Source organism: Rutidosis leptorrhynchoides, chromosome 9 (genome assembly GCF_046630445.1).
Source record: "Rutidosis leptorrhynchoides isolate AG116_Rl617_1_P2 chromosome 9, CSIRO_AGI_Rlap_v1, whole genome shotgun sequence".
Taxonomy (NCBI): Eukaryota; Viridiplantae; Streptophyta; class Magnoliopsida; order Asterales; family Asteraceae; genus Rutidosis; species Rutidosis leptorrhynchoides.
In genome coordinates this window covers 286,043,218-286,059,180 of record NC_092341.1, presented here as the reverse complement: position 1 = coordinate 286,059,180, position 15,963 = coordinate 286,043,218, and the positions used below count along the sequence as shown (strand labels likewise).

Here is a 15,963-nt window from a genome sequence, read left to right as displayed (position 1 = left end):
TTTTACTTGATTCTTTTTGCATCGCCTTTGTAATTACTTAATCTACAAAATCAACCAAAAAGTGATAATTTTGCCGACAAAGTTTTAATCTTTATTGTTCTAGGGCTTAATTTAGGGGGTAAAACGTGACTTTTTTCCCGATATCACGCCTCGTTAGGCAACCCTAACGGGGTCCAACTTTAACAAACAAACATGTTCTGTGACCTTTGTCACAAACTGGTCTCAACTAAATAGTTAAATAACTATAAACATCTAATTATTAAAATAATAGTTAGTAACACATAAGGGCGAACTAGTCATTTCCTACTAGGCCCGGTCTGAGGATGTTATAATTACAGACTGTCGCCGCCATCGAAAGCAGTTGGTTGAACCCTCTTACTCTCTTTTTCTTCGTGTTCCCCGTTCTCCAATTACTTATCGTCACGCCTTCTTCAATCACTTTACTCATCAAGGCCAAATGGTCTGAAAGGTAACATAAGTTACATGATTTGCCAATAAAGGTAATATGGGTTTTGCTGATGTCTGAAAAGGATTACGTGTTTCAATTTTTGTCCAAAAAGGATTATGATTTAAAAAAAAATGTACAAATGAGGGTAATATCGTTAAATTCGTTAATGACCGTTAGTCAAATTTCGTTAAATGCTCACATGTGCTTGGCATGCGAGGGACATATTACACGACTGGTCCTGAACCTCATTAAAAAAAAGTAATAAAACACAAAAAGAATATTTTTTTAATAAATAAAAACTTTAAAACTTAAAGTAAACAATTTTTTAAAAAAATTAAAACAACAATAAATTACTTTATCTTTTTTTTTTAATTTATTTTTTTATTTTTTAAATTTTCAATTTTGAACGTTTTTGAACATTTTTTCTTTTTTATTTTAACTAAAAAATAAAACATTCAAAAAATTAAAAATCTAAATTTATTTATTTTTATTTATTACTTTTTTATTTTATTATTTCTTTTATTTATAAGGTTCAGAGATCAACGTGTAATTTTGTTCATCATATGTCAAGCACATGTTAGCACTTAACGAAAATTGACTAACAATCCTTAATGAATTTGACAATATTACCCTTAATTGCACATTTTTTAAATCATAATTTTTTCGGATAAAAATTGAAATACGTAATTCTTTTCAGGCATAAGCAAAACTCAAATTACCTTTTTTGACAAATTATATAAATTATATTATCTTTTAAGGCCATTTGCCCTTAAAAAGTTAAATCACAGTTATATTCTTCTTTTACATACCTTTAATCATTTGCTTCTATTCTATTCCTTCTATCCCTAAATAACAATGTCATATGGCTTTTTAATTTTTTTTAGAGAAAATTGCGTGGATAGTCCCTGTGGTTTGTAGCACCCAGCGTGGATAGACAAAGTTGGTGAGTTGAGTGTGGATAGTCCCTGTGATTTAAAAGTGGAGCAAGGATAACTCAGTTCACTAACACTGTTAACCTTATTCGTTAAAACTGAATCATGTGCCAAGCATATGAGGGTATTTTTGGTATTTACACGTATTTTCAGTTTTGACTGATTTTTTACACATATATTCTCAGAACAAATCACAACTCACAAATTAAAACCTACACTTATTCAAATATTAAATTCATAGTCAATTCTACTACAGTGCTCGATATTCCTAATGATCAAAAAGTGATTTCAACTCACAACAATAAAATATCATATTCAATTCTTTACCGCTACAGTGCCGAGTTCCTTTTATTTTCTAGATCTATATCATCGATTGACATCAGTGATGGTTTTCTATTGAGATTGAAGATGAATTAGTGATCTATCATCAAATCCGATTGTTCGTGCATCATTACAACAACGACAACATCACAGATTCATAGTGCTTGATCTAGTGTTCTTCATTCATCGACCAATACTCATAAGCTTGAGGTCTCTGGAATGATTCAAACGATTTCAGATCAAATTGAATGTGTTTCTGGAATCCTCTTGCTTCGTTTCTGCTTCGTGAATCCACAATTCAAGTGGATTTTCATATTTGAAGTCAGATTCATCTAGTCAACGTTCGTGCAAATTTGGTCAACAAATCAATTTGAGCATTGTGTGATGCTTTAGGTTGTTTAGATGATTGACGAAGCTTCTATGGATGCTTCTAAGTATTTTTCATGAAGCAATCAAGGTCTACAAACGAGTGAATCACATTTTCAATCTTCATGTTGAATATGAAGAAAAAGTCACTGGTTATCGTATTTCTCATCTTTAATGGTGGATGCTCGCCGGATTTTGTTTGTGTAGTGGGTATTATTGAACCCGGATTTTGGCTTATGGATACCGAAGATTTGCTTGATTTTTTGTTCCAGATCTGAAGATGTGTTTGATTTTTTTTCCAGATCTGAAGATGTGCTTGATTTTTTATTCCATATCTGCTTTAAAACATTTTGTTCCAGATCTGTTTGATCTTGAGTAAGAGATGTGTTTAATTTTTCCACTTATTTATGAAGTATTTATATTTATGAAATGCAAAATGAAATTAAATGAAAAGGTAGGGAGGAGATGAAGATGATAACGAAAGAAAAACATGTAAAGGAAAAAATGTAAAGGAGAGGAGGGAACAAAATACCCAAAATACACTCACATGCTTGGCACATGATTCATTTTTAACGAAAAAGGTTAACAGTGTTAGTGAACTGGGCTATCCTTGCTCCACTTTTAAGTAACGGGGACTATCCACACTCAAATCACCAACTTTGTCTATCCACGATGGGTGCTACAAACCACAGGGACTATCCGCGCAATTTTCTCTTTATCATCTTTCTTCTATTCCTAAATAACAATGTCATATGACTTTTTAATTTTTTTGTATCATCTTTGACTTTTTGTTTGTTCTATATAATGTTTGATGAAATTTTAGTGAATGTATTAGCTTTTAATTATGTTTCATTTATAATTTTTCAACAAATATTATACGCCGTATAACATAAACTAAAATATTTAATGTTAAAGTCGAAAAAGAAAGTTTTTAAAAGTTAAAGTGAGATAGTTAATTTGAAACGGATGGAATATTTTTTTCCTTACTCAAATTAATAAAAAAATCAACCCTCTATCTAGATATTCTTTATTATATTTCAAAATGTATTAAATTATTTTAACTTCTATCCTTTTTTTACCCCAATCATATCTCAATCTACCTTCTTGTAAACTTCTACTAATCCTAGCCACCTTAAAACCTTCATGACCACAAATCGTTCCACAATTTATACACATCGTACCATCTATTCTTATCGTTCTCCTAAAATGTCTCTATCCTTTTCCTAAAATCATATATACCTATAGCCGCTGTAAAAAAAAATGCCGAACAAAGACCCAATGAATGAAAAAATAGCCGATGCAACCAACGTAGCTGATTAAAGCGATTACCATACCGATGCAATCCAATCGTCGTACCATCCCCCTTTGTATTTTCTATATTCATAAAATTTTATTACGTTTATGTATTTACGTGTCAATTTGAGCGTCTGTATATTTATTCTTCAATTACGGGGGAGTATTAGAATGTTAGTGTTAAAATATTTGGTTTGACCCAACCTAAAGGATTTCATTATTCTACATGGTTAGGCAGCCACAACTCAAGCGTCGTACCAACCATTTTTCTCTGGTGAAAAGCATAATTTGAATTTGAAGCTAGGCAACTCATTCAACAAAAGTTGAAAAGTGAGAAAATACAGAGTTATATGATCCAAGACACAACAATAAGGTGTTGTTTATTTTTTTGTCTACAGATCTTATTATGTTTCATGTCTGTAAGTCCACATACGTTTTTACTGCAGACTGTTTTTTTTTCTAGAAGGTATAAGATAAAATAATGTTTTACTGCATACATGATTAAGTTTTTTTTTTTCTAGATATACAAACAAAGAATCTTCACTATTTAGCATACAGACCTTCGGATCAAATCTTCTTTACAGATATAATTCGCAGATCTTCAGACAAAAACATCTTAAAAAATAAACAACATCTAAGTATCTAAACTTCAAAACTGTTAGTTACTTCCCAGTAAATCCGGAAATCAAACTTAAAAACTATACCATTTCATAATTTATTGAAATTTCATTGTGATTCTTTATCAAACTAATAATGTGGAACATTTAGCATAGTTAAAGATAAACTGTCAAAAATTTAGACGCATAGAATCTAAAAAGGTGAATAGAGATAGATGTAAGAAAAGTTTGGATTATGCCTATTCTTAATACTAAATGAAGGATATATTTGAAAAACGAGCTTATGTTAGCTCACGCATATTTTTTTATAAGCTTGAGTTTACACCATTAATTTGAATGACAATTTATATTGCATAGTTTATGAGAACCAAGCTCTAAAAGAAGAAGTTAGCTTAAATAACTTTTAAAATAAGCTAAATATAAGCTGACATATAAAATGACAAATCACATAATTACCCTCTATATAAATATTTATCATGTATTATATTGTCCTTTTAGTTCATTCACATTTATAAGTTTCTACCTTCAGCTAGTTATCAAACATTTATAGAAAAAACAATAAGTTTAGTTTTCAGCTTTTAAAAATAAATTTTTAACAATTTGTCTTTGAAGTTTTGACGTTTTCATAATTTATTTTACGTTTATATATAATTCGAAGGGTTTTCATTAATGATTTTTATTTTTAAATAAATATAGAAAATTTTGTGATTTTTATTTTTTATTTTTATATGAAGTTTCGATTTTACGAGTTATGATTAGGGATGACAATGGATGTACGATCCGTCGGATATTCATCCAATCTGATTCGTTAAAATGGATATGGATGATCTAAATGGATAAATAATGTATATGAAAATGAATATGTATGATACAATGCGAAAAATTTATGGATCATATATAGATGACAATTTTGTCACCCCTGAATATGTCCATTATCACCTCGATATATGAGTATTATTGAACTCATATATTTTACATGTCTAATGTTATTTGAGTTTTTATTATCGAATTTTAATAAATCAAAACGCATACATTAATCTATGCAAGCCAAAGATTACTCTGAACTTTATAGAAAAGTCTTAATTATGTATATTAACAATAAAATGTAGCTCAATCCATGTGCAAGACTAGGTAATAATATTATATATTACACTCTTAAAACATATATTTATTTACCATTGTATCATACTTTGCTCAATTGACGATAACAGTTACTTATTTTTGTGTATGCATTTTCTTATATTATCTTATATATATTAGCTTAAAATATTTTGATGAGATAGAAATATTTTAACATTTTTTAATATCCAACGGAGATTCATTAACCTGTTTAATCCGACAGATACATACCGACAGATACATACAGACGGATAATTTATATATAAATGAATATGGATTTTAAAAATAAATAGATTTGAATATCAATATGACATCATCCTGCCTATATCAAATCCATTGTCATTCACACTAGTTAAGATCATACAATCCTAATCTGAACTCGAGCCTATACATCAAATATATATATATATATATATATATATATATATATATATATATATATATATATATATATATATATATATATATATATATATATATATATATATATATATATATATATATCGTTAAACTTCATTGAGCTCAAACTTAGCTTGACTTAATTACAGCCTATAAAGCTAGCTTTAGTTAGAAAACAAAAATTTAATCAACAAATAATCAACAAGGAAAAGACTACAAACAGATAAAACTACAAAAACATATATCAAATCAATCTTTATAATAGTTCTAATAAAAATATCTGTTATCTTAACTACCCAACAATTTTAAACACCATGAACATGAGTTTTATAACGTGTCACACTTAAGTTATAATCATGCGTATCAAACAAACTCATTAGCTGTTTGTTATCACCATATATATATATATATATATATATATATATATATATATATATATATATATATATATATATATATATATATATATATATATATATATATATAATAAATCTATTACTACAACTCTACTACAACTCTGAGTTGTAAGCAACACAAAGAAAGAGACACCTCCCTACCCCCACACCTTCCTTAATATGCATTATTCTTCCTTTTTCTTGGAACACAATTACTAGCAACTCTTTTAGTCATAAACCAACCTTTTCTCACTACCAATTCTCACTTCAATCTTTGCTACTGCCAAAAAGGTTAGAAAACCTTAATATTCTTCTTAATTGTTCTTCCCATGTTTGCAAATTAATTATTTTCTGAAAAAGGTCAAAACATTGTTATGATTGATCTTATAAACTTTTGTATTCTACATGAATTATTGTATGCTAGATTGGATTTTTATTTTATGTATCTTTCAGAAAGCTTGATCTAAGTTATTTTGTCATTGAAACTAGTATATATAATAAATCTATTACTACAACTCTACTACAACTCTGAGTTGTAAGCAACACAAAGAAAGAGACACCTCCCTACCCCCACACCTTCCTTAATATGCATTATTCTTCCTTTTTCTTGGAACACAATTACTAGCAACTCTTTTAGTCATAAACCAACCTTTTCTCACTACCAATTCTCACTTCAATCTTTGCTACTGCCAAAAAGGTTAGAAAACCTTAATATTCTTCTTAATTGTTCTTCCCATGTTTGCAAATTAATTATTTTCTGAAAAAGGTCAAAACTTTGTTATGATTGATCTTATAAACTTTTGTATTCTACATGAATTATTGTATGCTAGATTGGATTTTTATTTTATGTATCTTTCAGAAAGCTTGATCTAAGTTATTTTGTCATTGAAACTAGACAATTCAATATATGAAGAATCTATTATGTGTTGTGATAATTACCGTCCAAGGTGGCATATGAATAAAAGAAACCAAAAAAGAATATGGACTTCTTCAAATCTTTTCATATTATTAACTTTTTATGTTACATAAATTTGAGCCATGCAATTTCTATATCTTATATATATGCTCTACAAATGCAGCTCCAAGAAAATTGAAATCTTAGAGATACAAAGTTCGGTATTGTTCGTTTGCTTTTGGATCGAAAATTGAAAGAAAGGTACAATGGACAAGTTTGTTCAACCATATGATAAAGAATGCATTAAGATGGCCATGTTAAAGCATGAAGAAACCTTCAAAGAGCAGGTAATTAATCAAGTTTATAAAAATTCAAGATTTTGTTTGTCCACATATTGATTTCTTTTTTTAGAAACAATTATCTAAAATGAGTATTGATTATATACTTTTCATTTGTTTAAGGTATATGAACTTCATAGATTGTATCAAGTCCAGAAGATGATGATGAAAAACATGCAAATAAGCAGAAATAGTCATCAAGAAAACATATGCTTCAATAATTATCAAGAACAGAAGAAAAAATTTGTTTTGGAACAACCAAGTGCATCAACTAAAGAGTATGATCATGTGAAGAAAACATTAAATAATAATGATCAAGAATTTGAGGAAGACGAGTGTGAAATCGAGCTCACGTTGGCCCCAACTAGTTTTAACCGAAGAAGGAGCATGACAAATAAGCCCGAATCGTTACAATCCGTGCCTAGTTTCTCATCGTCTTCAACGGGGTCGAATCATATAAAGAAAGTAGAGAATATTACAAGAGAAAATTCAAGTTTTCTAAGTGGCAATAGAAGAAACAACAACACATCATCTTCAGATAGATCACTTAAACAACAGCCTCCATGGATGTATCAAGTTTTAAGTTTAAACATGACTTGATATGTAAGAGGTGCAAAAATATGTCATTAATCAAGAAAAAAAAGTTTGGTATATTTCAAGATCTTTTTAGGGTTGTTAATGTTAGTCTTATAAGTATTTATCAACTGATTTTCTGTTTGTGTGAAACTCTAGTTTTCTTACTTTCTATTTTTAACCTTTTGCACTTCAATGAGATGATATTAGTCAATTTACCTTTCAGAAGGTAAATCATGTCCTTTTCTTTTTCTTCTCCTCGTGCTATTATGGCTTGTATTTTGTGAATTATAATTTGTACATTGACTCATTTGGCATTTTGCAATGATTTTGTCTCTTTAATCCTTTGAGTCAAAAACCCATTTCATATCTTTGGGGAAAAAGGTGGGTTTTTTTTTTTTTTTTTTTTTGTAACTGATCACTGTGGTGATAAAGTCTCATGGCATGCGTTATCAATAACGGATTTATTTGTCAAAAATGTATATAAGTATTGCACATATAATTGGTGATGGTAAGATGGATGATGTATTGTACATGTTGGGGTGGGACCCAACACCTAGAATTGAACCATATCTCATGATAGAACACAAGTACACAATGATATGTCAGCAATATGGATAAGTGGAATCAATAAGTTGTAAAATGTCTACTTCCATATCTAACATGAAAATTTTGTTGGTTTTAATGTGTAGTCCTAGTACTACAGTTATACAGAGTATGTTTTAGGTGAACACTTTTAACATGGTTAAATAAAAGAAAACATTTTTATGATCGTATTACACGCCTTATAATCATCTAGCTTTTTCCATTTTAGTCGATCATCTTAATTTTCATATCGAACGAGTTTAATCCATGTGGAAAGGTGTTTATTGTTTAAGTTTGGCCACGTGTTTTTTTTGTACAATTTAATTATTTGTGGAGATCTAATAGGGTAAAATTTTCAAAAATTTCATGTTTCATGGTTTTGGAAGACATCATCATCCATGTGTTTTTAGAGAGAAAATGAAAATAAAAGCTTTAGGTCAATTATTATTCTTTCTTTAAAACCATGGAGACATGTTGGGGAGTTTTTTTTTATTGGATTGCTTATGAAGTACCTGAAATTGAGTAGCTAGGGGGGAAGAATCGTATCCAAAGACAAATAATATGGCATCTTTCAAGTACATGTTCATTCATTGATTGAATTTAATTAAAAATAGTACATAGAATATCTTACATAATAAATATAAATAATTAATAATAAAAAATTGGAATAATCTCATTGGCTTGCCAACACAACAAACGCATATAGAAAGGTTTTTTTTTTTTTTTTTTTTTTTTTTTTTTTTTGGAAAAGCAGACAGTTTTATTAATAAAATTAAGAAGGGCACAAGAAGGCAATTGGGAACATGCCAATACAGAATCAAGAACAGAAGCTTAAAACTAGAAAAGAGCTAACATGAAGCTATATGCAAAACACGACCTATGACAAAGAGATAATGCAATCGACTCAAACAATACATGACATGCGATATTAGCCCTGATCATCAATTGCCTTTGGGTTTAGAAGCCACCTATTCCAATCCACATGAGATCTTCTTGAGCGTTTCGAGATCCATTCAAAGGTTTTGACTTTTAGTTCATTAAGGATATTTGGGCCAACACCTTTTATTCCCTTGAAAATGTTATTATTTCTATTTTGCCAAATAAAGTAACAACCCGCCCATATTACACCTTGCCAAATCTTTGAGGATACACTCGAGCTATCATTCTCCCGACATATGTCTTCAATGTTTTGGAAGTTTACGTTACTAATATTCCACCAACGAAAAATACGACCCCAAATATCTCTTGCCACCGGACAATGAAGAAAGATATGGTCAACCGATTCTAAATCAACATCACATAACGAACAACGAATAGAGCCGAGATCTAACCCACGTTTATCTAACTCTACTTTTACCGGGAGACGTTTATATCTTAGCCGCCATATGAAAATTTCCACCTTTTTTGAGATCAAATAGTTGAGGAGTGTACTAAGATGTGTAGAACCCGATCCACCAAGTTGTTTTTCATCAATAAGATTTGAAAGAACTTTGGTAGAGAAATTACCACTACTTTGTAATCTCCATTTCCAAGTGTCAATATCGCCAACATGAAACTTGAAGTTACATAACAGGCTTTCCAACGCTTGAAGGTCAGAAAGTGTTCGGCCTCTAACAGGCCGATGCCAAGACCATACGAACACCCATGAATCACCATGTTTGACTATGCGATCCTTGACTAGAACTTCCTGATCAGTTTCAAAATGGAACAACCTAGGGAAACGATCTTTGAGAGCAATACCTTCGAACCAAGGATCCTTCCAAAAAACCACATCATCACCGTAACCACTAGCTCGTAAAAAGGAGTCAGTGAAAGGCACGGAAATATCATCAATAAGCCTGCCTGCATTAACAATACCACCCCAAACCGAGCGAGCACATTTGGTAACAGGTAGGGAAAGGCCCAAACCCCCATCCCGGCCATATAAACTTTTTATAATACGAACCCAAAAGGCATCTTTTTCCACCCGGAATCTCCACCACCATTTCCCTAATAATGACAAATTTTTTGATTTTAATGTCCCAATATTTAAACCCCCACCCGAGTAAGACGCCACAATTTTTTCCCATTTCACCCATGAAATTTTAGAATTTTCACCCGACCCGCCCCAAAAAAATTTACGACGCATACCTTCGAGCAAGTTGATGACGCACGATGGAGCACGGAATAAGGAGAAGGCGTAGAGCGGGAGACTACGAAGCACCGATTTGATTAAGGTTAGACGACCACCAAACAACATAGATCTTGCTTTCCACTCCGATAATCTAGATCGAAAATTTTCTATGAAAGGTTCCCAATCAATTAGTTTTTTCATCGACCGTCCAATGGGGAGACCAAGATAAGAAAACGGAAGTTCACCGATTCGACAACCCAAAAAATTAGCCATATGCTCAACATTCTCTTTTCGAACCCCAATACCATAGATACAGCTTTTTGAAAAATTAACTTTTAGGCCCGAAAAAACTTCAAAACATCTTAGAAGCTTGAATAAGTTACTTGCGTTTCGTTTACTCCATTCACAAAAAAACAAAGTATCATCGGCATATTGCAGAAGCGAGATTACTACTTTCTCTTTTCCTACCTCTAACCCTTTATAAAGATTATTCTCGATTGCACATTTCGTCAATAAATTCAGCCCCTCGGCCGCTATTATGAACAAATATGGTGACAAGGGGTCACCTTGACGCACACCCTTTTCGATTGAGAACTCCTTTGTGGGAGAGCCATTTACCAAAACGGATATAGAAATCGATTCAAAGCAGGTTTTCATCCAGGCCACCCATTTTCGGCCAAACCCCATTTTTTCCATTATATGAAGAAGGAAATCCCAACGAATGCTATCAAATGCCTTTTGAAAATCGACTTTGAATATCAAACTCTGTTTCTTGAGCTCTTTCCTTTCATTGATAACTTCATTGGCTACAAGAACACTATCGAGGATAAAACGTCCTTTAATGAACGCACTTTGTTCTTTCCCAATTATTTTTTCAATCACTTTTTGAAGTCTATTTGCTAACATCTTCGAAATTATCTTATAGTAACTTCCAATAAGACTTATAGGGCGATAGTCACCAAGGTTAATCGGGTCATTTTTTTTCGGTAATAAGGAGATGAACGAAGCGTTACAACCTTTTGAGATACATTCCTCTTCCCAAAAAAAATCAATGGCCTTTTTGAGTTCACCTTTAATTAGCCAAAAGAACTTTTTGTAAAAACCCATATTGAAACCATCCGGACCTGGCGATTTATTCGATTCACAGCTACTGATGGCCTTCCAAATTTCCTCTTCACTAAAACGACTTTCCAACAGCTCGACATCCTCCGAATTAATTGACTTAAAAGAAATAGAAGAAGACAGCGAAGCATAATCGGGTCTGATGGAGTTATCCTGCTTAAACAATTCGCTATAATACGAAAACACCTCCTGTTTAATTGCCTCTGGCTTCTCACACCACACTCCGTCAATGTTGAATCCTCTAATATTGCTACGATTGAGATTTCTTTTAATGGAGGAGTGAAAGAACACTGAATTCTCATCTCCCTCGACTATCCATTTAGCGCGAGCTTTTTGTTGTAGCATGTCGGCTTTCTCGGATTCTTTTTGTAACCATTTGCATCTAGCTTCGATCCAAGAATCCCGTTCATGTTCTTCAAGCAGACCCACATCAGTTTTTCTTTCTAGTTCGCAAGCTAAATTTTTCCAGTTTTGAATATCATTGTCGATCAAACCATATCTAGCTTTGCTCCATTCACGAAGAGCACCTTTGACTTTTTTGAGCTTATCACGGAAAACACAATCCCCTCTAGTACTCGAAACAGAATCATTCCATGAGGAAATGATAATACTTTCCACCTCCGGATATTCGAGCCAAACATTGAAAATTTTGAACGGTTTAGGACCAAAATCCGTATTATTATCACGGAGTAAAATAGGACAATGGTCCGATGTGTACCTATCTAGAGCAATAGACGAAACATCCCCCCATGAGATAAGAAAATCATCCGAAACAAGAAAACGGTCGAGTTTGCTCATCTTTCGGCCGTCGTCACTAATCCTGGTAAATCTCTTGCCACTTAAAGGGATTTCGACCAACTTAGCGTTATCGATAAAATTATTAAAAAGTTCAGCCCTTCTCGGTTTGAAGATACTGTTGTGCCTTTCGAATTCAAAACGAACTTCATTGAAATCTCCCCCTACCACCCAATCAACGCCTTGAAAATTAAGAACGCCGAATAATTCTTCCCAAAAGATTTTCTTTTGAGGTTCCTTGTGAGGACCATAGACATTGATTATCACCGACTCTTTTTCCTTGCCAAACCATTTGCCTTTGATTGCCAAAAAATATCTTTTCTCAATAGCTTCATTTACCTGGAAAACATTTGGATCCCAAAGGATAAGTAGACCACCTGACTTTCCTACTTTCGGCTTTTGAACATAGTTAACATTTGACGCCCCCCAAATACAGTCGATCCAATTATCTTTTACTTCTCCACATTTTGACTCTTGAATTAACACAATATCAGGTTTCCCACCCATCCTAAGTTTTCTAAACCAACCGATCTTCTTTTCTTTTTTGTTACAGCTACCGAAACCTCTTACATTTACTGAGAGAATCTTCATAACATAACAATGGTAACGAGAATAAAAGGAGTACAGACTCATTGGGATTTTTCATCCCAACGTAACCCCATTTTCGCTTTAAATTCTTCCATGCCAACACTAGCCGAAGACGAATTACTCAAAGAAGATTTGTTGTTTTTGACTTTAGTTGGGACCGAAGGTATTCTATTTGATTTACCTGGGTTATGCGATGAAGATTGAATGCCACTATTTCGAACAGAAGATGACTTACCTTCCCTTCGAGCCATTTTTTTAAATTTAAGAATTCGAGAAGAGGCTTTCCAATTATGTAGGGATTTCAACGATTGTACTCTTGGGGTCTGTGACTTCGATGCTTTCCTATTCGTTACTTTCGATGTGATCTTTCGGGGTTTCGAAGGTATTTGGGTTTTAGAGATTGGATTGAAGCTTTGGAATAGGTTAGAGGATCTAATTGGACTGAAAGGTTCACCAATATCGTGATTTTCTTCATCAATGCGATGGGATTTTGATTGAGACGAATTCGGAAGGTTGGAGACCAGGTTATCATGATTGTTGGATAAAAGTTTATTTTGATGTTGGTCGATGTTTATCGGGAATGTTTTGATTGGTGAGGTGAAAGGCGAGGGAGATAAGTGTTGATCAGAGGGGAGATTAGGTTGGACGAAGTGTTGTTGAATTTGGTTGTATGAGTTGGCAGGTGAGCTGGCAGGACTTCGCACGAGGTGTATTCCGTTGGAAAGCGGGCTGAGATTAGAAGGGTGTGGGTTGGGAGGAGAATTGATAGGGCCAGGAATTGATTTTTCACGGGCTTGGGTATTTGGTAAGGTAGAATTAGGCTTAGGTGGGATTGGGCTGGGTAGAGGTGAAGGGCCTGGTGTTGGGCCTGGTGTTGGGCCTGGTTTGTTTAGGTTCATATTGGGCTTGGGTAGATTTGGATCTAGGGAGGGATCTGTACCAGATTGTAAAGTGATTTGAGGGCTTTGCTGGAAGTTAGGGTTAATAGGAGAGATACGATTTGGAAAAGGGGTCCCACTGACAGGTTTCCTATGCACCGAGCAATCCTTGGAAACCGCTTTTTCGTTTTTGGAATTGGAAGATGAATGATTAACATTGGACTTAGCAAAATTATCAGCAGTCCCAACACATTTGGACCCTTGGTCTTCTGCCGACGACGAACACTTGTTTTTGGCCGGAAATTCAGTTTCCGGTATGGAATCATCATCTGAGACTTCATTTTCTTCAGACTGATAATCGGATTGCCAATCACTGCTACATTCTTGTAAACCTAGATCGATTTCAACTACATCCTGGACCTCTTCTGTAACTCTTACATAGTGGAAGGTGCCATTTACTTTTAAGCTAACAATACCACGAATCGAATTTGGACCCATCACTTTAACCAAAACCTTTCCCGTCACTAGATTCTGATTACCTTCAGTTATGCTACAATTTTTCGTATCTAGGATAGGTCCCCACCACTCAGCAATCCTTTTGAACGTGTTTTCTTTCCAAACCGTAATGGGAACACCATAAATACTTAACCAACAGAGACGACCCGATGATGGTCGATTATTGTCCCATCGTTGTAGATTCAGAATCCACTTTTTGAGACAGTGATTTTCCGCTGGAATGATGAAAGAAAGGTTGTTCAAAGAAAGGTTGTTCTTTGAACCTTAATCACCTACTTTGAATAAAAATTTGTTAAACGATGAAAGCTTTGTAAAATATATTAAATTATTGATTCAAAATTTATAGATTTTATAAAATTTCGATAATTATAGATTACATAAAATTTTAATAAAATTCTAAATAATCAAAATAGCCTAAGTCCACAATCGACTTTTGGCCAACTAGAAAGAAATTTCCTTAAAATCATATGTTTACATTTAGTTCTTCTTAAATTAAATATTCAATGTGGACACACAAAACGATTAGCTACAAAAAATTATAAACCTAATACGCTAATTTGATTAGATATATTGTATTATTATTATTATTATTATTATTATTATTATTATTATATACAAATCTAAACATTCATTATATAAATCATAATTAATTTAATTATAAACATAATTTAAAAGATAAGCATACCCAGCTAATACCTAATATTCTTTGAAATTTCATCAAGTTGCTATGTAATTATCTATTATGTTAATCCCTTTGTCCAACATTACGGAGAGTTGCCCTCATATTTTGTCTGCCACTATATCACCTCCATATGAGTGACACACACTGTTCAAAATACTTTTGTATATATTTAAAAACTTTGTATATAATATGTCACAAATGTTTTCATGTGAATAGTAATCATTATTATGAGAACACATAATATGACAATAATCTACAATTAAGGTTAATGAGAACAAATCTTGATATTGTATTAGCTATTTTGGTATTTAGTGACCAATAATCATTTTTAGATGATTATTAACATATGAAGAATTAGAACTAATTAATTATAATTAAAGATGTGCATCAATACTTAACATGTCTTTCATATTCTATTTAATTTTTATTTTATTTGGCTATAAAGATAAACATAACTAAAACCAAGTTAAAAAAATCATGAAAATCTCATGTCGTATAGGTTGTTGTGTTGTAAGTTTTGTTGAGTTGTTTCTCTTCAATTGTGTATTTGTGTTAGTATATTATCTATTTTCTCGCTAGTTTTTAATATATAAATTACTTGTTTTTCCAAAAAAAAAAAAAAAAGATCACAAAATTTATTATTACTCCATCTTATCTTATCTTGTTTACAATTTACAACAAGTTTTAACGTCTCTATGCAAACAAATTAAAAATCTTGAATTTTATATTTCTTTTCAAAATTACTGAAATGATGATCAAGGTGTTAGTTAGGCATGCGCCACTGCTAGTTTGTCTCTCATGTTTTTAGCTTTTTCATACAACTTTTGATTATTTATTTAACTTTTTTATTACTATTCTAACATATGGAAAGCTTTCAATCATTTAAAACTTATATCCCCACAAACTCCCTATTAACATCATCATTCCAACTTCAGTTCCCAGTTGTTTTTGTAAAGTAAACTGTTACTGTAGTTTCTTTAATACAACA

General features: G+C 32.2%; 1 protein-coding gene across 1 annotated transcript; it reads left to right on the top strand.

Annotated features, from left to right (window-relative positions):
- Nucleotides 1-6,405: 6,405 nt before the first annotated feature.
- Nucleotides 6,406-7,849, top strand: LOC139866779 (uncharacterized). Its single transcript, XM_071855069.1, has 3 exons — nucleotides 6,406-6,587; nucleotides 6,970-7,132; nucleotides 7,247-7,849. The coding sequence occupies exons 2-3, from the start codon at nucleotides 7,052-7,054 to the stop codon at nucleotides 7,721-7,723; spliced, it is 558 nt and encodes a 185-aa protein (XP_071711170.1). The 5' UTR covers nucleotides 6,406-6,587; nucleotides 6,970-7,051; the 3' UTR covers nucleotides 7,724-7,849.
- Nucleotides 7,850-15,963: the final 8,114 nt, after the last annotated feature.